General features: G+C 43.0%; 1 protein-coding gene across 3 annotated transcripts in view; it reads right to left on the bottom strand.

Moving 5' to 3' along the window:
* Window positions 1–905: 905 nt before the first annotated feature.
* The window catches only part of Abhd6 (abhydrolase domain containing 6, acylglycerol lipase), a 48,250-nt gene continuing 36,674 nt past the window's right edge, over window positions 906–12,481 (bottom strand). For all 3 annotated transcript variants that reach the window (XM_055599039.1, XM_055599038.1, XM_055599040.1), the window contains 3 exons: window positions 9,002–9,056; window positions 8,711–8,811; window positions 906–3,227 (listed from right to left, as the gene is read on the bottom strand). In XM_055599039.1, coding sequence (XP_055455014.1) covers window positions 3,051–3,227; window positions 8,711–8,811; window positions 9,002–9,056 — 333 coding nt within the window. In that variant the 3' untranslated portion in view covers window positions 906–3,050. The remainder of the gene's footprint in view (window positions 3,228–8,710; window positions 8,812–9,001; window positions 9,057–12,481) is intronic.

Below are 12,481 nucleotides of genomic sequence, written 5' to 3'. Positions count from 1 at the left end.
ATGCTTGCCATACTCGGGCTGGCTGGAGTACCTTCAGTTCTTTCAGTCTGAGATGGACAGCACATACCCTGCCTGGATGACAGTGCATATCCCTCTCCCCAAATCCCCGTGCTCTGGGATAGTATTCCTGTGGCCTCATGATCTTGCCTCCTCCTCCCAGGTTCTAATTATGAATATAAACCATTACATCTGCCTCACAGAGGAGGAGGAAAGTCTGTGTCGAGGCAGCTGTTCTGAAACTGGACTCCAGGCCCATGGCCCCTTTAGTGATTCATAGGAACCCATTCTCACCACCCAGATGCAGACTCACCCTCCTCTCAAGAGGCTCAGATTAAGATAAGTAACATCTACTATCTATCTTTGAGAAATAGATCTGTTGATTTTATTTTTAGTTAAATTACTCCCTTGTTTCACTGTTTGATTTCCTTTTTTTTTTTTCTAGCTCCTGGAGGTAGAAGCTTAATTTTATTGATTTCCACACTTTCTTTTCTAATGTATGAATTTTCACATGTATGTTTTCCTGATCACTGCATTGGCTGCATCTCAAATGCCTGATGCCATTTTTATATATTTTCTAAGAACTATACTCCATGCTTCTCTGATCAATTACAATATTCAAACCACACCATGGATTTCCATTTAAACTATAAACAGAAAGAAATGGAAAGGAACAAATTGGTGATTTCTGCTCTTGAGACATAATTTCAATTACTTTAAGAAATACACTGGGGAGTTCAATCAGGATGTAAAGTGAATAAACAAATAAATGAAGACAAAAAAAAAAAAACACTGCAGTACACACATCCATTTATAGAAGCCCATAAAGTTTTCCAATGTGTAAAAACTGCCTAGTGACAATATCCCCTAGTGACATCTTGTGTGTCTTTCAAAATGCCAGAAAGTAATTGCTCAGTACATTTTTTTATTTTATACATTCAAAAAACAAGATACACACACACTCAGGAGGCTGGAGAGATGGCTCCACAGTTAGGAGCACTGGCTGCTCTTCCAAAGGACCTGGGTTCAATTTCTGGCATCCACATGGCAGGTCACGGCCATCTGTAACTCCAGTTCTGAGGGATCTGACACCTTCACACAGACACCCGTGCCAGCAAAACACCAATGCATGTGAAATAAATAAGTTAAAGAAACACACAGTTAGGAGGATGGAGTACATAACAGCTCAGGAGTTACCAGCATATAGCACTCTTGCAGAGTACCGACGTTCAGATCCCAGTACCCACGGTCAGGTCCCTGGGCACAATCTCCTGGAACTGCGGCTCCAAGGGACTGAAGCTACTGGCCTCCACAAGCACCTGCACGCAGGCATCGACCCCCATAGACAGACACATGACTACAGTAAATATAAAATGATAAAAATACATTTTAAGACCCAGCTAAATGGCTATCAGCAAAGGGCTGGTTGTGGAAGTATGAGAACAAAAGTTTGGCTCCCCAGCAATCTTGTAAAAAAACAAAACAAAGCAAAATAACTGGACACATCAACAGGTGCCTGCAACCCCAGTGCTGGGTAGGTGGTGAGAGAAGGATTCCCAGGGCTGTGCTAGATCCATGTTCACTGAGAGATCCTATCTTTTTTTTTTTTTTTAAAGACTTATTTATTTATTATGTATACAATGTTCTGTCTGCATGTACGCCTACAGGACAGGAGACCAGATCTCATTACAGATGGCTGTGAGCCAGCATGTGGTTGCTGGGAATCCAACTCAGGACCTCTGGAAGAGCAGCCAGTGCTGTTAACCTCTGAGCCATTTCTCCAGCCTGAGATCCTATCTTTTAAAAAACGGTGGAAGTGACTGAGAAAGACACAAATGTCAACTGTCAACCTCCGGCCTCCTCACATGTCCCCAATGATAAACACATTTTTAAGGGAACAGAAAATCTACCAATATTGTTCCCCACTAGGAACTCAGAAATGGAAAGCACCTGTGTGTTGCCAGCCTAGACTTAGTAAATTTATTTCACATTATTGTGTTCACTTTTACAGCTGTTTGGACTTAGTTTTTTCAATCACATTATTGTTCACAGAATTCACAGAATTCATTAACAAGCGAGTATTTTACATCCAAGGGTTTTCAGTAGAGCAGCAGACTAGAAAAGATGCCCATGAGCTAGCTGCTTGGTGTGGAACTCCACTCTGATTAGATAGAAGTCTGGAACATTATTGCTTTATTAGTCCTATTTTTAAAAATTATATTTTTTTTTTCTAGGAAACCCACCCTGTCAGGTGTTCTTTGTTCTGGTCACTCATGGCATAGCTGATTTGTAGGTACCCAAACCCACCAGTCTGCAAGTTCTGAGGCAGAACAATGGCCCCTAGTGTATGTTTCTACATGGAAAAAAGGAAAAAAAAAAAAAAAAGGTAGAAACATTTCTCTCTTTTCTATTTTTGGAAATTGTCTCAGTCAGTACCCCAGGCAGGCCTTGAACTTGGTGCCTCAAGACTCCCAAGTGGCTGAGATTCCACGTCTGTGTATCAGGCCTAGGGACAGAAACCTCTTCCTCAGCTTGCTGTAACTCTTATCTTATGGTCAATGGGCTACACTCACACATGGGCCTCTATGCAAAACTTGAATTAGATCTAAACAAGAGAGTTCAATAGGTGACTAAGGCTCCTGTAGAAGAAGCCACTGTCCATGCAGAGGGTACATCTGAAGCAACAAAAAACAGCTCAGGTTTAATGTGTGTGGAATGTCTTAAAGAAAATGTCCTTGATGAGCATGATCCAAGGTGGCTGCTTAGCACTGGCTTCTCAGTGACATGAAGTTGAAGACATCTAGTAGGCTTTGTGGGTGGGTATGTTTTTATTTTGTTCCATTTAGGTTTCTATTCTGAAAAAAGATGTTGGAGGTTTCCTTGTAGCCCCTGATGCTCTGTGGAACCAAGAATACTGGGCTAGGAGACTGACTTCCTCAGGGACATTGATGCTCCATCGGCATTTGGGGCAGGATCCCTGAGAGAGGCGACTGTGTCAGGTTTGGGGGATGGGAGCAGATGCTGTGTGCACAATGCAGGTTGTGGCAGCGGCCTCAGTTCAGCTTCTTGTGGTTGTCTGTGTTATGCACAGAAGCTAAAAAGTCAACAATGAGCTTGGCTGTTTTCCTGGGTCTTTCCATCACCACTGAATGGCCACAATTTTCCAGAAGCTCTACCTGGCAGTTAGTGATTGACTTGGCTAATATGTCTGCCCCAGACACATCAAGCACCTGCAGAGGAAGAGAAGGGAAGAAATGGTACACAAAGATTTAGATGCTCCACTGCATTGCTGTGGACAGTTTTTACCACTAAGGCCTAGAAGGGTTTGGGGAGATGGGGTAAACGGAAGCCACCAGAATACCTTTTGTTTGACTCTGAAACGAGGTACTAGAAGTACAATGCTGCCAATGATAATGAGGGGAAAGACAGTTCCTGTCTCCAAGGAGGTTAAGCTAGAGGGGGAGTCAGATGCATCAAGAGATGAAGGTAGCATGATGGGAACGGGCTGAGGTAAATAGGAACAGAGAAGGGGAAGGCATCACTCCTGAGTTCTTTGACAGCTGAGGGAACAGAGGAAACTTTACAGAAAGGAGAAGAGCATGAGGGTTAAGGGCTCATGGCAAGTTAAGGGGTCAGGCAAGGCATGCTAGAGTAGAAGGAAGGCCTTTCCTCTGGCCTCACCACCACATCCAGTTTTATACCATTGTCTTAGGGATTGTATCTAGGGCCTTGTGCATGCTAGGCAGCACATACCACCAATTGCATTACATCCCGAGTCCTACTCCAGCCTTGGGACAGTGGGTGGTCCTTAGACTTGTTTGGGGCATGCATACCTTTAATCCCAGCACTTGGGAAGCAGAGGCAGATGGATCTCTGAGTTCAAGGCCAGCCTGGTCTACAAAGTAAGTGTAGGACAACCAGGACTTGTTACACAGAGAAACCCTGTGTTGAAAGACCAAGAAACAAAAACAAAACAAAAAAAACAAAAAGAATAAAATAAAATTCAAGAGGTGAAGGTTAAAGGGGGTACTTCCAAGAATTCTGGGGACCCCCTAGAGCTTCTCTGAGACTAATACTTTTTTAAACAACTCATTTGCACCTTAGTTATCCTGTTAGCATGCCTACTGGGTACCTTTCCCTCCACATTCTCCTTTGGAGTTAGGTTGGTAGTCACAACCCTAGTGTTAATCAAAGTCACCAGCAAGTCTTCCTCGCCACAGCCTTCTTCTCTGTCCTTCAAGGCAAAAGCAAAGACCTCAAGTACATACTGAAGCTCTTTATGAGCTTTAGTCTCATCAACCTGAGGTTTCCAGCACCCTGAAGTGGGGCAGGCAGAACAGACTGTGGTGGAGCACCCTGGATCTCCAACTGTGGGTAGAAACCTCTGCTGAGGCCACTGTCTTAAGAGGAATGAAGCCCACATACTAGGAAGAAAAGTGCTCAGAGAGGGTGCAGGTTAAGTCAAAATGATAGAGGCAGATGAGAAAAAGAAGAAATTCCCAAATAAGGATCCATCCTGAAGGGAATCACAAGCCACAACTCACAGGCAAAATAGCCCTGAGGTCTGACACTTTCATGCTGGTCAGCTCTGCAGATCTAGCATTCCTTGTGGTCACCCATGTGAGCCTGACATATGGTCCCTCGTGACATACACATGCCAGTGTATTAGACAGATTATTTTTATAAATAGTCTAAAAATTTCTCCATTACATTTGAGACCAAGGCCAGGTGAGTATGAGGCAAGCCAATGCCTCACCTAGCGTACAAAAGTTAAACGGACCAAAGGTGCTCAGCATTGGAAGTGAAAAATTTCTGAATGTAGTATTTTGAAACATAAACATTAATCCAAAGGGGATGGAGGTAAAGCAAGTTCTTGTATGCCATGCCCTGTGCACATAGAGACAAAAGGCCAAAAACAGAAGCAAAATTCTTTAACAGCCAGACAATAGCCATTTGGAACCAGGAGCCTGATCTCTCTCTCTCTCTCTGTTTTTCAAGACAAGGTTTTGTTGTGTAGCCCTGACTGTTCTGGAACTAATTCTGCAGACCAAGCTGGCCTTGAACTCACAGAGATCCACCTGTCTCTGCCTCCCAAGTACTGTGATTAAAAGTATGCACCACTGTCCGGCACATAAATGTTCTTAACCTACGGTGCCCTAGAGACATGGCCAGTTTCATGAAAAACAACTTGTCCTGTAGAATTGATTACTTAACAAGATAATAACATGCCCACCTATCTGCCCCATACATGTGGCCCATGAGATAAACTCAAGTAGCTTCCCTTCAACTGCCATAAGACTTTCATTTTTCATTCCCTCTCAACCACACAGTTGCCTCTCTGGGACTCACTTGCAACTCTTGGAGTGCATCTTAATGAATTCTCTGTCTATTCGTGTTCTAGTAAGTTCTTTCCCCACCGCCTGTGTACACTGTCCTTCTGTATACAGTGCTGGCAAGAAGAGATACGAAGAATGCTATTGGCAGGCTTTGTCTTGAAGGCCTTTCTATTCTGCTGGACTGAAAACTGAAGAGACGCTCTTGACCTGACTCATGTACAGGAGCCCGCTCAGGAAGGGCTTCCAGGTTCAGCCATGCAAGTTTTACTGCTTAAATCCAGGAGCATCATCCATACAACTGACAATCCACACAAATCCCTGTATCTGAGCATAGCAGCAGCTGGCCTGCTGAGGTTCAAAGAAGAGGAAGGCTGAATTCAGCCCGACAGGTACAGGTGCTGTGACACCAAATGCTGATGGCAGGGCAGGCAAAGAGCCAGGAAGCTTGGGCAGAGGCCAAGAAATAAAGACCCTCCTGGAAGCTTCTGTTATTTGGCCTCTGCTGTCAGGATGTGACTTTGTCATAATCTGTAGCACCCTTCAGGATGTTAGACTCTGCCCTTCCATGTAGCAAAATGGACTTCAGAATCTGGGAAGAAATTATTTTTTTTCTTTTTTGTCCTGGTGTTTTTGAGACAGGGTTTCTCTGTATAGAGTTGGCTCTCCTAGACTCACTTTGTAGACCAGGTAGCCTCAAACTCATAGCAATCCAACTGCCTCTGCCTCCCTGAGTGCTGGGAGCAAAGGCGTTCACCATGCCCAGGCCAGAAATTTGTGACCGTGGGCTGAGGCCAGCAGTCAGAGGTGAAGGACACACAGGATAAATCACTTGTTTTTTTGATAACTGGAAAAAAATATCATTTTCATGCAAGCTGCTGCACTTTAATTAATGTCATAGTCACCCAACAGCAGCAGAAAAGACATCCTAACTTGGAGAGGCTGGGGTACCTGCTTGGGGTCACAGGCTGAGGAAGGGCAAAGGTGGAGCCAGAGCATAGAGGCCTGCATAGAGAAACCCCGTCTCAAAAAAACAAAAACAATAACAACAACAACCTCCAAACTATGTGTATGTAACAATGAGGATGACTCTTAGAAACATGCTGTAATAAAAGAAGGCAAGTGCAAAGCCAAGTACATTATATGACACCATTTATATGGAATTTCTAGAAAGGCCAAAGTGAAAGAAAGAGGACACAAAATCAAAGATTGCATGGAAGTACATGGGAGTAGAGATGAGCTGTAGAGGGGCGGGGGGGGGAGTATCCTATTGTGCCATTTTACTCTGCAACTAGGCCGTGGGACAGTGTGCCCAGGTGAACAACAATAAAGCAGGCATGGTGAGGTAGCTTAGTAAGTACAGGAGCTGGCCACCCATACCCACCCACACCTACACTCTACCCTCCCACACATACACAAATAAAATGCAATTACATCTTTTCAATCAGTTAAGCAGCTAAAAGCTGATAAATTATGGCAAAGGTGTGTAAGAGCATTCTGTACTCTCTTCTTTTTGCTCTTGTCTGTTTATTTGTAAAATGTTACGTGTATAGGTGTTTTGCCTGCATATATGTCTGTGCACCACAAATATGCCTAATACCTGAGGAGGCTAGAAGAGGGTTTCACTGGAACTGAATTTTCAGATGGTTTGTGAGCAGCCATGTGGATGCTAGGATTTGAGCCTGGGTCCTCTGGAAGAGCAGTCAGTGGTAACTGCTGAGCCACCTCTCCAGACCCTTACTCCTTTAACAGTTTTTAAAATTAGACTAACTAACATTTGTGTGTGTGTGCACGCACATACAGACTTCCATGCATGCACCCATGTATATGTGCATGTACACATATACATGTATGGAGGGCAGGGGACAACTTTCAAGACTTGGTTCTCTCTTTATACCATAAGAGTTCTTACAATTAAACTCAAATTGCCAGGCTTAGCAGCAAGTGCCTTTGCCTGCTGAGCCATCTCACCAGCCCTTTCTGGTGTTGAACTCACAATCATCCTGCCTCAAGTCATCCACATGTAAATCTTTCTAATAGTTTGAAATTATTTTGACATAAAACTTTTTTTATCGAGACAGGGTTTCTCTGTGTAGCCTTGGCTGCTCTGGATTCTTGTAGACAAGGCTAGATTCACAGGGATTAGCCTGCCTCTGCCTCCCTGAATGCTGGGATTAAAGGTGTGTGCCAACATGCCTGGCTTGAAATAAAACTATTTTTAAAAGAGTGCATAGATCTATATAAGCAGATATAAAATGAATACAAGATATATATATATATATATATTTACATATATAAGGCATAGATCTTGGAGCAAAACACTAATACACACACTCACACATATCAATCCTAGCCCTCTGGAGGTAGAGGAAGAATTCCAAGACCATCTTTGGCTACATAGTGAGTTAAAGACTGGGCCAGCCTGGGCTACATAAGAGCCTGTCTCAAAGCAAAACAAACTCCACAAATTTATCTATCTGTACTGCACATACATATACTTGTGAGCTGAGTAGGGGCAGATAAACAGTAGCTGCTTTTGCTTTGTTTTATAGTGCTAAGAATTGAACCCATAGCCTCCTCACATGCTACTGAAGTGATCTGCCACTGAGGGATGGTCCCTGCTGTTGCTCTTTTTATAAACAACAGTTCCTATGACACAGCCATGTCATATCCTTATATATCATCTATGATACCTTGACACACAGAGAAGAACTGAGTGAATGTAACAGAGACTATGGAGAGCAAAGCTACAAGTGTTTACTATTTGGCTCTTTTCAGGCAGTTTGCCAATTTCTAGCTCAAGAAAATTCAAGAAATCTTACGAAGCAGTAAAGGAAAAAGGAACTAGGATTTGGATGCAAAGGGCACAAAATTTACATGATTAATTTTTCTTTTGGTATTTTTTTATACCATAGGACAAAATGGCTTTGGTAATTTTGAATTAAATAGGGTCTGTATTGCTAAGCTAGCTGCCATTTCCTGGACACAAGATACACCTGCTTACCTTTCTCATATAGCAGAATACAGGTTCTACACCTGAGATATAAATTAGGACTGGTAGTATGGCTTAGAGGGAGAGTGATGTATGTATGAGGCCCAGTACTCCCCACTGGTAGCCTGTAATTCTAGGACTTGGGATGTGAAGCTCAGAAAATCTCATGTAGAAGGCCAGCTTGGACTACTTTGGACTACATGGCAAAAGAAAGCCTATCTCAATAAACAGACAAACAAATAAATTCCCTTTCATGTTAAAATCAAACATTATTGCTCTCAGCTCACAGAACTGTGGCAGACATTGGCACCCGACACAAGAAACCCACCAGGGGTGCTCACTTTAAAGATTACCACTTGCTTTTCTTCTACAGGTCCCTGTGACATACCTGGTCTTGTTTTCCCCAAATGATCTGAGTTGGGACCTTGATCTTGTCCATGTTCTGATGCAAAGAGTATCTGGATTTCTCATTGACGATTTCCAAAAACACTTGTCAAGAGAAGAAAATGACAGTGAGTGTATGCAGGTTCTACACATAGGTGTGACAGTAGTCTGGGCTTTGTCAAGTCCAGGCCACTACTTCCTCTCCCGAGGGGCCCAGAAAACATTCTAAGTACAGAGGTTTACAAATTACAAGGCAGCTAGCCACTAAGCTGCAAGCTGGAGCAGAGCTACTTACGTTTCCGGTAGAAGCTGTTATGAGGGATACGAACATCAACAAGACCTTGAAGGATCTGAGGATGAATAATCCAGTTAGAAAAGGAGTGAAATCTCACTTCCTCCAACCAGTTAGAGCTCTGGGGCAGCACAAGGGAGAAAGCTCAGGATGCTCCTGCCCTGCCCAGGGCTGGGCTTTGAATCCCCAGAATGTAGAATATAATTGGGAGTCTTTACAAAAGCAAACTAGGGGCCCCCGGGAGATAGCTCAGTAGTTAACAGCACTTGCTGCTCTTGCAGAGGACCAATTCCCAGAACCAACAAGAAGGCTTACAGCCATCTGGAACTCCAATTCCAAGGGCTCTGCTGCCCTCTTCTAACCTGTGTAGGCACGTCATGCATGTGGTACACAGTTATACAGGCAAAACACCTTTCACATTAAAATGTAATAATTAAAAAAAAATTAGGGAGGAACTTGGGAAGTGCTGCAAAGCCAAAGGTCTGCAGATTATGTTAAAGACACCTGCAATAATAGCATGGCATCTTGAGAAATTCTTAGTTTAGTTCAAGACAGAAATCTCAATAAATAAAATATCAGGTCATTATTCAATTATATCCAAATGCAGAACAAGATTAAACCATGAGGACTGATGATCTTATAAACAATGAAGTCGTTGGAAACATAGCTCAATTGGCAGAATGCTATCCTAGCAGGCATCAGGCCTTGGTCATCTCTAACACTACATAAACCTGGTGCGGTACAGCATGCCTGTAATACTAACACTCTGGAGGTAGAGGCAGAAGGGCTAGGGGCTTAAATTCAACTTCAACTATACAGTGAGTGCCAGGCTAGCCTGTGAGACATGAGAAGACCCTCTTTTTCTTTCTTTCCTTTTTTTTCCTTCTAATTTATTTTTATTTATACAGTATTCTGCCTGCACGTATTCCACACCAGAAGCGGGCACCAGAACTCATAGATGGTTATGAGCCACTATGTGGTTGCTAGGAATTGGACTCAGAACATTTCAGAGAACAGCCAGTGCTCTTAACCTCTGAGCCATCTCTCCCACCCAAGAAGACCTTGAAAGAGGAAGAGGAGAAGAAATAAACTATTAGGAAAACTCTGTCCTGTGGAGCATAGATTATTCTTTGACATTGCCTTTGCTTTCCTTGCTGAGGGCTGTTGCAAATATAGAGAGACAGCCAAGATCTCCAAGCCCTGAGCTACTAACCTAAACAGGTGGCTGTGGCTATTTGTAAAGCAGCCCCTTACTTACTTCAGGGTTCTGAGGCAGAGCAAAGGGTTCACAAAGGTTGCTGACACTCATTTCATCCACCAGGGACCAGGGCTAGACCCCTTCAGCACACTTTCTCAGGAGTCCTATGCAGACCAAAGTTGGGAAGACTAGTGTTGTGGTTCTCAAAAGACCATGTACTAAATGCTTGTGGTACCTTTTAGTGGTGGAAGGTGGACTTTACAGGGTGGGGCCTCCTAAGAGGAAGCAGGTCACTGGTGATACAGTTGTGAGCTATGATATATTGGGACCCTGGCTCTGTCCCTGTCTGCTTTCTGTCCTCCATGAGATGAGCAGCTCTGACCTATCACATGCTTCCTGTCAGGATGTTCTGAATCACTCTAGACTTGAAGTGAAGGGGCCAAGAAACAATGGCCTGAAGCCTCTTCCCATGATGATCTTAGGTATTTTCCCACAGTGGTAGAAAGCTCACTAGTATATGGAACTATATATAGTATATGGATGCTTTGGACTAAATCAGCTGACGAGAATCTGAGATGTTCTGAAAGGGGAAGCACAGAGTTTAAGGGTTGTTTATTTACCAAAACTGTGCTCCTTACCAGATGTATCCATGTATCCATCAGTATCTATGCATCCACACATCTGTCTCCAACTTTGCTTAATTGATTGATCAATTCCTTTATTCATCGTCTTTCCCTGACTCATACATTTACTTATTTACTTTTGCTAATCCATCTACTCTCCATCCCTGTATAATCCAGCCTTCATACCACCCACCTCCCACCCACCCACTGTTTCATCCTTAAATCATATAAGCATACATATGGCATCAATTCATATGCATCTATCCTGTACCTACACACCCACCCATTCTCTGATTCTGACACTATGGCATCCTATAATATCCACCATTCATTCAATCTGTGCAAGTAGGACCTTTTGAAAGTGTATTGCTGAGAAGACACATGTGAACAAACACAACCACAAGATGGCCTAATGGGCTCAGCAGTACATGGCCCTGCCCTCCTGGGAAAGAAAGGATTCTGAAGCCAACACGTATTCACTCTCAGTGTTTTCTTATCTCCAGCAACCAAAAGCATGGAGTCTCCTTTGGTCACAATTTTATAAAGATATCATAAATGAAAGAGGGCAGCGTCATTTTATGACTAAAAAGGTAGAGGACAGAGTACACCACAGAAACATGCTGTGCTTATTTAGGTGCTTCCCCAGAAATATGCTGAACTTACTGAGTCATGGTCACAAAGTCTAAAGAGCATCCATTCTCACAGCCTAGGAGAACACCACCCCACCCTGAGTCAGGGTTCACTGCCTACAACACAGGAGATAATCTGGGTTCATAAGCCCTCAAACTATGAACTTTCCTCTCCACGTCTTGTGCTCAATGATCTCATTCAGACCCATGACTTCCCTATGTATCACTTAAATGTCCAACTGCCTACTTGACACATTCCTTGAAGGCCTCAAATGCAATCTGAACTTAATATATCCAAAATGGAACTCTCAGTGCAAGTTTCAAACTTGAAGGTCCTCCTCTCCCTTCTTTGCTCAGAAAATGCTACTTTTACACACAGAGTCTCAAGAACTGGAAGTCACCTATGACCCCTCACTTTTCCTCATCTCCACTTCCACCCTGCCAATGAGTCTTGTCCATTCTTCCTTACAACCCATCTCAGCTCTAGTGCTCCTACCCAAGTCTGTATGCATCACCTCTAAGCTAACCCTGTTTCTATTTGTGTTCCCCTACAGTTTTTTAGTGGCTCACCCACTATGCTTAAGAAAAACACAGATTCATTCCTATAACCTACATGGGCCTACAAGATCTTCTGAGAGCAGGTCTTAGGAGACCATGAGGTCATATTCTGTTCTTACTCAGTAACACCCAATGTCATTGCCCTTCACTTACATTTTCTTAAGCATACTGTCATTTGGTACCTATAAAACATTAAGATAATATCATCTCTGATACCAAATGTACATGTTTGTGTTTTTAGATTTTCTGAGTTTCAATATCAACAAATAAAATTCTCATAGATGAAAAGCCTTTTCAGTTCATCCAAAACAATTTTTTAATGTACAAATCTAAGAGTCTTATAATTTTTTTAAGCTGAAAATGTGATTTAGCCCCTGCTTCCCTTTCCAACTCCTTTCTCCTTCACCCTCTAGGCTCCAGTCACTTGCTTCTTTCTTTCTTTCTTTCTTTCTTTCTTTCTTTCTTTCTTTCTTTC

Source organism: Psammomys obesus, unplaced genomic scaffold (genome assembly GCF_907164565.1).
Source record: "Psammomys obesus unplaced genomic scaffold, mPsaObe1.curated_primary_1811, whole genome shotgun sequence".
NCBI classification, from domain to species: domain Eukaryota; kingdom Metazoa; phylum Chordata; class Mammalia; order Rodentia; family Muridae; genus Psammomys; species Psammomys obesus.
The sequence above is the reverse complement of the archived record's forward strand: the minus strand, read 5'-3'. Positions and strand labels throughout refer to the sequence as shown.